At 43.0% G+C, this 12,129-nt stretch overlaps 1 protein-coding gene across 2 annotated transcripts in view; it reads left to right on the top strand.

Annotated features, from left to right (window-relative positions):
- Nucleotides 1-6,417: 6,417 nt before the first annotated feature.
- Nucleotides 6,418-12,129, top strand: part of LOC105498166 (ATPase Na+/K+ transporting subunit alpha 4) — a 38,881-nt gene continuing 33,169 nt past the window's right edge. The window contains exons 1-4 of one of the 2 annotated variants that reach the window (XM_071082601.1): nt 6,418-7,076; nt 8,067-8,126; nt 9,942-10,145; nt 10,963-11,076. In XM_071082601.1, the coding sequence (XP_070938702.1) occupies nt 6,930-7,076; nt 8,067-8,126; nt 9,942-10,145; nt 10,963-11,076 (525 nt within the window). In that variant the 5' untranslated portion in view covers nt 6,418-6,929. The remainder of the gene's footprint in view (nt 7,077-8,066; nt 8,127-9,941; nt 10,146-10,962; nt 11,077-12,129) is intronic. The other variant, XM_011770057.2, reaches the window with a different exon arrangement.

The raw sequence follows: 12,129 nt of genomic DNA, 5'->3' as shown, positions 1-12,129 counted from the left end.
AACCGCAGCTCATTTTGTGCCATAACTATGCCAAAATTTTATTTATATAGTCTCTGTTCATCCCACTGCAGAGCCTTTCTTCTTGATGGCCCTTCTGCCAGGAACACTCTTCCCTGTTCACATACCTAGCTTTGTCCCTTTATTCAGATCACGCCTTAAATATTACATCCTCAGTAAGATCCTCACAGAGGACCTCAAATAATGACTTTCTGGCACCTCTTTCTCTATTCTCTTTGTTTTTGTTCATAAATACTTATTACCTTAAATTCAGATAGAAAGACAGCTAGATGTAATATTTAGAAAGATAAACATGTATTTTGTTGTTGTTTATTTATGCTTTTGTTTGACTCCTCCAGTATAAGTTCCATGAAGACAGGGACTCTATTTCTTTTGTTCAACACCTTTATCCTTAGCACCTAAAACATCTGACACACATTAGGCAACTAATAAATACGTGTTGGATGACTGAAAGGATCCTCACAATAATTCAGTAAGATGGAGACTACTATTATCTCCAATTTACAGATGAGAAAACTGGTGCTCAGAAAGTCAAATTATTAATCAAAGTTTCAAAGGTAGTAAGCATCAGAAGCAGGATTCAAACCTAAGCCAGTCTGACTCCAGGGCGTGCCCTCTTAACCGTGCCATGCTCTGCAACTGCAAGAACAGAAAGCCTATGGGCATGGACAGAGCCTGACTAGCCCAGTGGCTCAGTGAACTGGGGAGGCTGCCAAGGGAGCCAGGAATCTGTGGACAATGAACATTTGAGCAGCAGAGGCAAGGCAGACCCATAAGAAAGGGAGAAGACATGATCTCAAAGATGCAGTAGGGGGTTAAGAAAAAGATCCAGGCCAGGCACAGTGGCTCACGCCTGTAATCCCAGCACTTTGAGAAGCCAAGGTGGGCGGATCACGAGGTCAGGAGTTCGAGACCATCCTGGCCAACATGGTGAAACCCTGTCTTCTACTAAAAATACAAAAATTAGCCGAGCACGCACCCATAATCCCAGCTGCTCAGGAGGCTGAGGCAGAAGAATCGCTTGAACCCAGGAGGCAGAGGCTGCAGTGAGCCGAGACTGTGCCACTACACTTTCGCCTGGGCGACAGAGCAAGACTCCATCTCAAAATAAAGAAAAAAGAAAGAAAGAAAAAGATCCAAAGAGATGTGATGGTCTGCTAGAGGATCTTAGCAAAAGAAGAATCTTACTATTGAATGTAATCTGAGGAGCTAAAGCCAACTTTTGACCCAGGCAGAAAGACTTTCCATGGCATTTTCTTTTTATCTACAGAATAGGAAATGTGATCATGCATAGAGATAATCACAGATAGTCACTAAATATTCATAATGCTAAGAACGCAGCAAAAAATAGGAAGAAAGAGGTTAGATCAATATCAAAGGAAGACATTTAATACAAAGTGAGTCTTTCAAAAATATCCTTGGGGCCGGGCGCAGTGGCTCACGCCTGTAATCCTAGCACTTTGGGAAGCCGAGGTGGGTGGATCTCTTGAGGTCAGGAGTTTGAAACCAGCCTGGCCAACATGGTGAAACCCCATCTCTACTAAAAATACAAAAAAACATTAGCCAGGCATGATGGCGGGTGCCTATAATCCCAGCTACTCAAGAGGCTGAGGTTCAAGAATCACTTGAACCCAGGAGGCGGAGGTTGCAATGAATCGAGATGGTGCCACGGCACTCCAGCTTGGACAACAGAGACTCCATCTCAAAAAAAAAAAAAAAGTTCTAAATAAGCCAGGCACTGTGATTCATGTCTACAATCCCAGCACTTTGGGAAGCTGATGCAGGAGGATTGCTTGAGCCCAGGAGTTTGAGACCAGCCTGAGTAACATAGTGAGACCTCATCTCTACTTAAAAAAAAAAAAAAAAAATTAGCCAGGTGTGTTGGCCCACACCTATGGTCCCAGTCACTCGGGAGGCTGAGGGAGGAGGATCACTTGAGTCTGAGAGGTTGAAGCTGCAATGAGCCATGATTGGACCACTGCACTCCAGCCTGGGTAACAGAGCAAGCCTCCGTTTCAAAAAATAAAAATAAATAAATAAATAAATAAAAGTTCTAAATAAATAAAAACTTTGTGTTTTAGCAAGCATAACTCCCTAAAAATCCAAGAAATTCAACCAATACAAAGCAACAGCATCAATAGCAAAAAAATTCCTAGAAGCAATAACTTCAAAGTTACAGGGTACATGATACCAGTTTTCAAAGAATCAAATGTATCCCTAAATATTAGGGAGACAGAAAATACAGCATAAAGAGCTTCTATTTACAATAGAATGGAAACAAATTATACTCAGGGTTTACCATGTGCAGCATATAGTAATTATTAAAGATAATTTAAAAGTACAGTGAAAGAAATTTTAAAAACATGAATTCATGGAAAGCTAAACTTGACTGCCATTTGGGAAGGCAGAATGTAGTAAAGATAAAAATAAGTTACTATGAAAGAGTCAATTCAATATCAATTAAAATCCTCGCTATATTTTTATAAAACATGACATATGGGTTGTGACATTCAGCTGCAAAAGTAATCAGGCACAGGGAATCTCAGAGGTTTTTTTCTAAGTAATTTTGAAGCAAATGAATAGATCACTGATGCTGACATATTTACCCCAACAGATTTTAAAACACGTCAGACCACTGGCCGGGCGCGGTGGCTCATGCCTGTAATACCAACACTTTGGGAGGCTGAGGTCGGCAGATCACGAGGTCAGGAGTTCAAGACTAGCCTGGCCAACATAGTGAAACCCCGTCTTTACTAAAAATACAAAAATTAGCCAGACATGGTGGCGTATGTCTGTATTCCCAGCTACTCAGGAGGCTGAGGCAGGAGAATCACTTGAACCCAATAGGTGGAGGTTGCAGTGAACCGAGATTACACCACTGCACTCCAGCTTGGGCAACAGAGTGAGACTTCGTCTCAAAAATTAAGAAAAGGAAAAAAGAAAAAATCAGACCAAAGTGGCAATTATCAAAACTTTGTAGCATTAAGATAAAACCTGAAAACTCATCAGTCATTCAACATCTATTCAGGGACTATTTGTGGACCAGCTGCTCTGTGCCAAGCACTATCCTAGGAGCCAGGTATACAGCTGAGAAAAAAACAGGGAAGATCCCTAGGGTCATGGAGAACCAGACAAGTCAACAAGACAAGTCAATCAGACAAGTCAACAGTTAATGGACAGGATAATTTCAGAGGGAGAGAAGTGTTGTGAAGACCGAAAGTGATAGAGAGAGGGCTGGCGCCAGAGGGGCTGTTTTGGATTTAACTATGAGAGAAGGCCTCTCCGAAGAGGTGGACTTCTGAGCTAAGATCTCTAGAACAAAATGAGGCTTCTAAAAATTGATTGTATCTCCATAAAGTTGCTTTTGGGCAATCCCCATGTGCAAGACTGAGCCAAGTGTTACTGTCGCATAGATGATGCATAGAAAAAATAGGAATTTTAACTTTAATTCTAACCTTGTTCTTAAGAATTTTATGTTCATCTATATTAAACACAAAGACTGGGAGAAAACATTTGTAATGTATGTGACAAGGGTTTCCTACAAATCAATATAAAAAAGAAAACAATGGAAAATTGGGCAAATTGTAAGAATGACAATTCACAAAATAAATAAATAAAGTCCAAGACCAGGCATGGTGGCTCATGACTGTAATCCCAGCACTTTGGAAGGCCCAGGTGGGCAGATCACCCAAGGTCAGGAGTTCAAGATCAGCCTGGCCAACATGGCGAAACCCTATCTCTACTAAAAAATACAAAAAAATCAGCTGGATATGGTGGCTTGTGCCTGTAGTCTCAGCTACTTAAGAGGCTGAGGCACAAGAATCGCTTGATCCCAGGCGGTGGAGATTGCAGTGAGCCTGAGATCACACCACTGCACTCCAGCCTGTCGAAAGAAAGAAAGAAAGACAGGAGAGAAGGAAGGAAGGAAGGAAGGAAGGAAGGAAGGAAGGAAGGAAGGAAGGAAGGAAGGAAGGAAGGAAGGAAGGAAGGAAGGAAGGAAGGAAGGAAGGGTAAAAACCAGAAAGCCAGTAAACATAAGACAAAATGCTCACATTGACAATTTAAAAATGCAAATTAAAACTACAAGATATCAAAGTTCACTGATTATAATAGTAAAAATCAAGGTCATCTAGCATAATCAAAGGTGTGGAGAGTGGACATTCTTGCATCTTGTTGTTGGGATGTAGATAGATAAACCCTTTTAAAGACCAATTGGCAGAATCTTTTAAGATTGTTAAAGAGTGTACTCTATGATTCAGCAACAGGAACTGATTCTACAGAAATAGAAGCTCAAGGGCCACATTCTGTGTGCCAGAATGACACTAGCTATTTTATTAATGGTTAAAAAATGGAAAATATCTCATAAATCCAGCAGTAATGGGAATGATTGAATAGAGCATGGTCAATACAGAATGTAGAAGCCTCACAGCACTGAAAAAAATAAGCTTTATGTACATGACAGGTTGATAGAGAGTTGAATGATTGTATAAAAGTTGAAAAATATCTCCTTTTAGATATCTATTTGTATAAACATAGAAAAAAGACTGGAAGGACATGCAGCACATTGTTACCAGCAGTAACTTCAGCAGTGGGGAGAATCTGAGTTTGGAGGGAGGGAAGGTGGGGCTTTCAATTTTTATCTTATACATTTTTAATAGAGAAGAAAAATCCAATCTGTTAAAGAAATAGACGATCATTTATCCCAGCTGGGAAGGGAACATTTCTATTTCTGAATATTGAAGGAGGATTGCATCAGCACCAAGATGAATGTTTCCAGATACAGTCATATTTTTAAAAAGCATGCCCAACCAAAATGCAATTAAATAAATATCAGGCCAGGCTTGGTGGCTCACTTATGTAATCCCAACACTTTGGGAGGCCGAGGCCAAGGATTGCTTGAGCCCAGGAGTTTGAGACTAGCCTGGGCAACACAGGGGGACCCCGTCTTTGCTAAAATAAAAAAAAAAAAACTTTAGCTAGGCGTGGTGGCACATGCCTGTGGTCCCAGCTACTTGTGAGGCTCTGGTGGGAGGATCACTTGGACCTGGGAGGTTGACGATAGAGTAAGCCATAGTCGTATCACTACACTCCAGCCTGGGCAACAAAGTGAGATCCTGTCTCAAAAAGTAAATAAGCAAATATCAAACAACAGAAAGGGAAAATCTATGTGATGTGCATAATTGAAAATATATATAATGGTTGATAGAAATGTATAGATGCTTCAGATTATTCTTGGAAGGAGGTGGAATCCTATGGACATGCAAAACATATATACAAATAATATAGTCAAAGCACTTACTGAGACACCAGAGAAGGTCAATGGAAGAGATAAGTACATCATTTTACAACAAGAAAATGCAATGCTGTCACATGGAAAAGCATATTTTTACTCTCACTGAGAAGAGCTGCATTTTAAGCCACAAATAAAACTTCTACTACTAAATTCAAGCTACCTATTAAGCACATACTATATATGTCACATAGTGCCTTTTGTAGAGCACCTCACTTAAGGTTAAAGGCATCGTCTTTTACAAACAAGAAAAGAGAGGTACAGAGGTTAGGTAACTTGCTCAAAGCCACACAGCTGACAAGTGGAGGAGCCGGGATTGAAATCTAGGACTGGTTCCAGAGCCCAAAATCTGATCTATTCTGCTAGCTGATCTCCTAAAATTAAAAGATCAAACCCAATGTTGGTGGAAAAGTGTGCCTCACTAAAAAACCATACTCACACACAGAGTACCTGCTTTTTCTTTTTTTGAGATGGAGTCTCAAAAACAGACTGGAGAATATTAGTCCATACTGCAGCTGCACCATTTTGGAAGCTCCCTGCTATGGTTTTTTGTTTTGTTTGTTTGTTTTGTTTGTTTAAGATAGAGTCACTCTGTCACTGAGGCTGGAGTGCAGTGATGCAATCTCGATTCACTGCAACCTCTGCCTCCTGGATTCAGATGTTTCTCCTGCCTCAGCCTCCCGAGCAGCTGGGATTACAGGTGCCCACCACCACACCCGGCTAATTTTTGTATTTCTAGTAGAGATGGGGTTTCACCATGTCAGCCAGGATGGTCTCAATTTCCTGACCTCGTGATCCACCTGCCTCGGCCTCCCAAAGTTTTGGGATTACAGGCGTAAGCCACTGCACCTGGCTGAGTACCCGCTTTATTTCTGAGTCAGCTGTTTGGGATACCTCTAAGCCTCCAAAGTCTGCAGGACCACACAAGAACTTTGTTCTAGTTCTGCCCTCAGACTGAAACTCTCTCTGTAGCAGGGCCTGCTCCAATCGTCCTCAAACCCAAAGACTGAGACTTCTAGGTTCTTGGTTAAAACCTTCATGAGGCCTTTGCAACAGCAGACCTGGACGATCGCCAAGGCAAGACTTCTGGATTCTTGGTTAGAACTTTCACGAGGCCTTTGTGATGCCAGACCTGGGTCATTGCCCCGGCAACCACAGGGCCTGGGACTGGGGGGTTCCCAGGTCCCTGAAGCTCACTCTGCCTCCTCACTCTCACTGCATTTCCCACCTGCCCGTGGGCCCTGCTGCATCTTCATCACTGAGGCACCTGGTTAAGCTTCACCTCCTGTTTCCTGAGGCCCTCACTGCATTTCCTCACCTCTACCTCTTCATCCTTCCACCCTAGACTCCTCTCCTCCCTCCTCCCTCACTCCTGACTCTTCCTCCTCCCGGCGGACCGCTCGAGGACCGCTGGGTCTTTCCTCCCTCACTCCCCTTCCCCTCTCTCACCTTCACCACCCAACGCCTCCCTCTGTGCCTCTTCCTTTCTGCTCCCTCATTCTCTCCCCATCACTCTCTTCTCGTGGCCCCCTGGCCCACACACCCTCTTCCCTTCCCCTTCCCTCACTCTCTCAGCTTTCTTCCCACAGTTGAGCTCAGGCATCTCTTTCTGGGGATAGCTATGGGGTTTCAGGGAAAGAAATGGACAGTGGCTCCCCAAGACCAGAACCCAAGCCGAAGACCTAAAAAGGGGCTTAACAAGAAAAAAATGGTGAAGAGGAAAAAACAGAAGCGCAATGTGGAGGAACTGAAGAAGGAAGTGGTCATGGTGAGGTCACCCAAAGTGGGCGCTGACAGCTGCCCTCTCAAAACACTCCTCCACATATTTTTAACATCTTACCTTGAGAATGAAACACACAGGCCAGAGCCACATCTCTTCTCTGTTAGGTTTTGGAGGGAAGGAGAGGGTTTAAAAAAAAAAAAAAAAAAAGACACACACAGAGAGACAGGGCAGCTCAACCGCAAACACAGGTATATTGTAGACACCTGCGGAAGTGGGGGACCAGCTTCATTCCACAGTCCACTGCCACTTACAGGCTGGGGTACTTTTAGAGATGGGCAGGAGGGGTCTGGGCTGTATGGCCTGCTGCCTGGCAGGATATTGATAAGATGTTCTCATGATGAGGTGATTTTTGGCCCTTATTTCCACAGAATATGATCATGGTATTCCTTGGACCTTTGCCCAGCAGGATGTGATAGGGATGTTTCTTTCGTGGGGCCTTTGTCTTTAACTATGCCTTTGTCTGCCTTGTGGTCAGGTGATTAGGCAGGCTGTTTCTCCCGCCCGAACCCCCATGAAATGTTTCACTTTGACCAAAGTCTGTAAAATAGTGGGGAGCTAGGCCGGGCATGGTGGCTCACATCTGTAATCCCAGCACTTTGGGAGGCTAAGGCGGGCAGATCACCTGAGGTCAGGAGTTCGAGACCAGCCTGGCCAACATGGTGAAACCTCGCCTCTAAAAATACAAAAATCAGTCAGGCGTGGTGATGGGCCCCCGTAATCCCAGCTGCTCGGGAGGCTGAGGCAGAAGAATCACCTGAACCCAGGAGGCAGAGGTAGCAGTGAGTCGAGATCATACCACTGCACTCCAGCCTGGATGACAGAGTGACTGCCTTTCAAAAAAAAAAAAAATTGCAAGGAGCTTACAAAATGGTGCAGTTACAGTTTGGACTAACATTCTCCAGTCTGTTTCTCCCCCTCTCCCTGGAAATGACCTGGGCCACCGCCTGTCCCTCAATGCCTCTACTGTCCCCTCAGGATGATCACAAATTAACCTTGGAAGAACTGAGCACCAAGTACTCTGTGGACCTGACAAAGGTGAGTAAGAAGCTCCCTGAGGAGCTAGAGAGTCTCCAGCTTCAACTGTGAGGCTGCCAGGACAAAAGCTGAACTAGGAATCCAGCCCCCTAACTTCAAGTCCAATGTTCCCACCCCTCACCCTCTGCCTGGCCACGTTCCATGGACACTACCTGGAAAAAGCTAAAAATGGTAACTACCCCCAAAGAGAGTTTAGGACTAGATAAGAGAATAAGAATGCTTTAGGGCAGTGCTGGTCAAACATCTCATCCTTAGGTCTCCTTTACACTCTTAGAATTTATCTAGGACTGCAAAGATCTTGTGCTTATGTGGCTTACGTCTGTCTATATTTACCATATTAGAAATTAAAATTGACAGTTTTAAAATGCATTTCTCAATTCATTTAAAAATAACAAAAACAATATCATATATTCATATATAATATGTTTTGACAAATAGCTGTATTTTTCAAAACAAAAAAATTAGCAGCATCTTACATTTTTGCAAACTTCTTCAATGTCTTGCTTTTTAATGGAAGATAGCTAGATTCTCAAATATTTTCCGTATAAAATCTGTTGGATGTTATGCCAGTTGGCCTTCAGAAAATTCCACTATATACTCTTAAGAAAATGAGAGTAAAAAAAGGCAAACAATGATTTAGTATTACTATGAAAATTGACCTTGTGGACCCCCTGAAACGGTCTTGGGGCCCCTTGGGTGTTTCAGGCAGAGGTTGGGGAGTGGCTGATGGGGACTGGCAGGTTCTAGTATCATTTTCATTAACAGGAAAAAGCATATAAGCTTGTGCACAAGAGTGGAATGAGAATCTATGCATTCATGTTTTTTGTTGGTGTTCTTTTCTATTTATATTTTTTAAAACTTTATGGGCCAGGTGCCATGGCTCACACCTGTAATCCAAGGCAGGCAGATCACTTGAGGTCAGGAGTTCAAGACCAGCCTGGCCAACATGGTGAAACCCCATCTCTACTCAAAATACAAAAATTATCCAGGCATGGTGGCACACAACTGTAATCTCAGTTACTTGGGAGGCTGAGGCAGGAGAATCACTTGAACGCAGGAGAATCACTTGAACCCAGGAGATAGAGGTTGCAGTAAGCCAAGATCACGCCACTGCACTCCAGCCTGGGTGACAGAGCGAGACTCTGTCTCAAAAAAAAAATGGATATGTAGATGTACATATTTATGGTATACATGTAATATTCTGATATAAGGATACAATGTGTAACGATCAAATCAGGGTATTTAGGATAACCTCAAATATTTATCATTTCTTTGCATGGGAACATTCCAAAGCCACTCCTCTAATTATTTTGATATCTATAATAAATTATTAACTATAGTTGTCCTACTGTGCTACCAAACACTAGATCTTATTCCCTCTAAGTTGGAGAGTCAAAGTGTGGGTGTTAATATGTTATCAACATTAAGTATTATATTTCATCATGACATTAGCCCTGCACATTATAATTATCTGTATGTATTTATCTCCCCACTGGAGCACCTTAAGGGTGGGGATCATTCTTACTCAAGTTGGTATCCTCAGCACCTAGGACCCAAGATAGGTTCTCAAGTTCAAAAAGGTTTGTGAATCAATCCATAAACAAAAACTTTCCTATGTAAGCGCGCTAAATGACATCCCTCCTCTAATGCAAATTTTAAAACCTCACCTTATCTAGGAAGAACTTCCAGACTGACCTTCCGAAAGTGTCTCTAGTCTCTAGACCCGTCCTGGGGCTCCAAATGTCAGGTTCCCCTTTGTAATGGCTGTTCCTCTTTTCACAGCTCTCTATCCAACCCTATTTCTTCTCTACACAGGGCCATAGCCACCAAATGGCAAGGGAAATCCTGACTCGAAATGGACCCAATACCCTTACCCCACCCCCCACCACTCCAGAATGGGTCAAATTCTGTAAGCAACTGTTTGGAGGCTTCTCCCTCCTACTATGGACTGGGGCCATTCTCTGCTTTGTGGCCTACAGCATCCAGATATATTTCAATGAGGAGCCTGCAAAAGACAACGTGAGTCTGTTCAGCTACTACTAGCCAGCCCTATCTCTGCTCAGCCCCAGACACTCTTGCTCAGCAGTCTAGCACTCCTGAAGTCCTCTGGCCCAAATCCCTAATAACATTATTACATTAATGTAATAATGTAATAAATGTACATTAATTGTAAATGTAATTGATTGTAATTAATTGCAATGTAATTCATTAATTACATTGATTACAATGTAATTAAGTGTGCATTATATAATGCACATATAAAATATAATTAAGTGTGCATTAATATAATAAATGTACATTACATAATAATGTAATAAATGTACATTAATGTACTAAACCAAAATCCCTAATACTCCCAGCACTTTCTAAGTGCCATCTTGGTTCCTCTCACCTTTTATCTAAAAAGCTTCTGGTTCAGTTCCTTGAGATGCACAATGTCCCCGAAAAACTTGCTGTTCTTTGACGACCTTCCCAATTGATCCCCAAAGCACTTTGCAGTCCCTTTCTCTTCTCCACAATTTTAACCTCATCTCCTTCCTCCCAGCCTCCCTCACGATCCGCTCCCTCCATCCAGAAATTAGCCTTCCTGGAGAGAAAAATACAGGCCTTCTGTGACCAGGAATTTTGCTGATGGCTCACCAAGGCTCAGGGTTCCTTCACCAGGAAGCCAAGTGTACTGGCCCCACCTCAGATTCTTCTCTATCCCTCTGCTCTCAACTCAGTCCTATGGTCTCTTACACCTGGTGAAACAGCCATGCCCCTTGCAAACTGATTTTCTGAGGATGAAGAGAAAGACAAGGCCGCACTGATAAATGCTTTCTTTCCCCACCCCCAGCTCTACCTGAGCATCGTACTCTCTGTCGTGGTCATCATCACCGGCTGCTTCTCCTATTATCAGGAGGCCAAGAGCTCCAGGATCATGGAGTCTTTTAAGAACATGGTGCCTCAGGTAGGATTGGAGTGGGAGGATCTAGTGGGACAAGGAGCAGAATATGGCCAAATACACAATGATGAAGTCCCGTGGAAAATTATATCCTACGACGAGTGAGCTGAGTGAGTTTGGTGATGAGGAGGTCAAGGTACTCTATTAGTCCTTAAAAGTACCTGGAAAAGCTGTGAAACCCTGAGAAAGACATAACGTCATCTATGAAGTGGTCTGATCTAGAAGGCAGAATCTGAATCTGAAGAAGAAACACCATATAAACCCCAAATAAGAACATTCTATTTTTTTAAAGGGACAAGTGTTGGTGGGTCTGGGAGGGGGGTGAGGTGGGGGGGCTGGATTCTTCAAATGTCAGTGACCTCAAAGACAAAGAACAGCTGTGGGGATGTTCCAGATTAGACAGACCAGGCATCGTGGCTCATGCCTGTAATCCCAGCACTCTGGGAGGCTGAGGCAACAGGATCACCCAGGATTTTGAGACGCTATCTCTACAAAAATAAAATAAAATAAAATAGCTGGTCTACATCTGTAGTCCAAGCTACACAGGCAGCTGAGGCGGGAGGATTACTTGAACCCAGAAATTTAAGCCTGCAGTGAACTATGACTAACCTGGGCAAGACCCTACCTCAAAAAAAAAAAAAAAAAAAAAAAAAAAAAAAAAAAAAGAGGCTGAAGAGGCATGACAACTATTCCGAGGGTGGTGGCTCCCGCCTGTAATCCCAACCGTTTGGGGGAGGGAGGCAAGAGGACTGCTTGAGTCCAGGAGTTCAAGACAAGCCTGAGTAGTATAGTGAGACCTTTATCTCCACAAAAAATTTAAAAATTAGCTGAGCGTGCCTGTAGTGCCAGCTACTCAGGAGGCTGAGATGGGAGGATTGCTTGAGCACAGAAGGCAGAGATCACGCGCCTTTGCACTCCAGCCTGGTGACAGAGAGAGATGCTGTCTCAAAAAAAAAAGACACAGACATGGCAACTAAATGCCATATCTAACCCTAGATCTGATTCTGTGCCAGAGGAGAAAATAATGCTTCTATTTTTACTTTTTATTTTGAGCTTTTA

The sequence above is a fragment of the Macaca nemestrina genome, chromosome 1 (genome assembly GCF_043159975.1).
Source record: "Macaca nemestrina isolate mMacNem1 chromosome 1, mMacNem.hap1, whole genome shotgun sequence".
Taxonomy (NCBI): domain Eukaryota; kingdom Metazoa; phylum Chordata; class Mammalia; order Primates; family Cercopithecidae; genus Macaca; species Macaca nemestrina.
The sequence above is the reverse complement of the archived record's forward strand: the minus strand, read 5'-3'. Positions and strand labels throughout refer to the sequence as shown.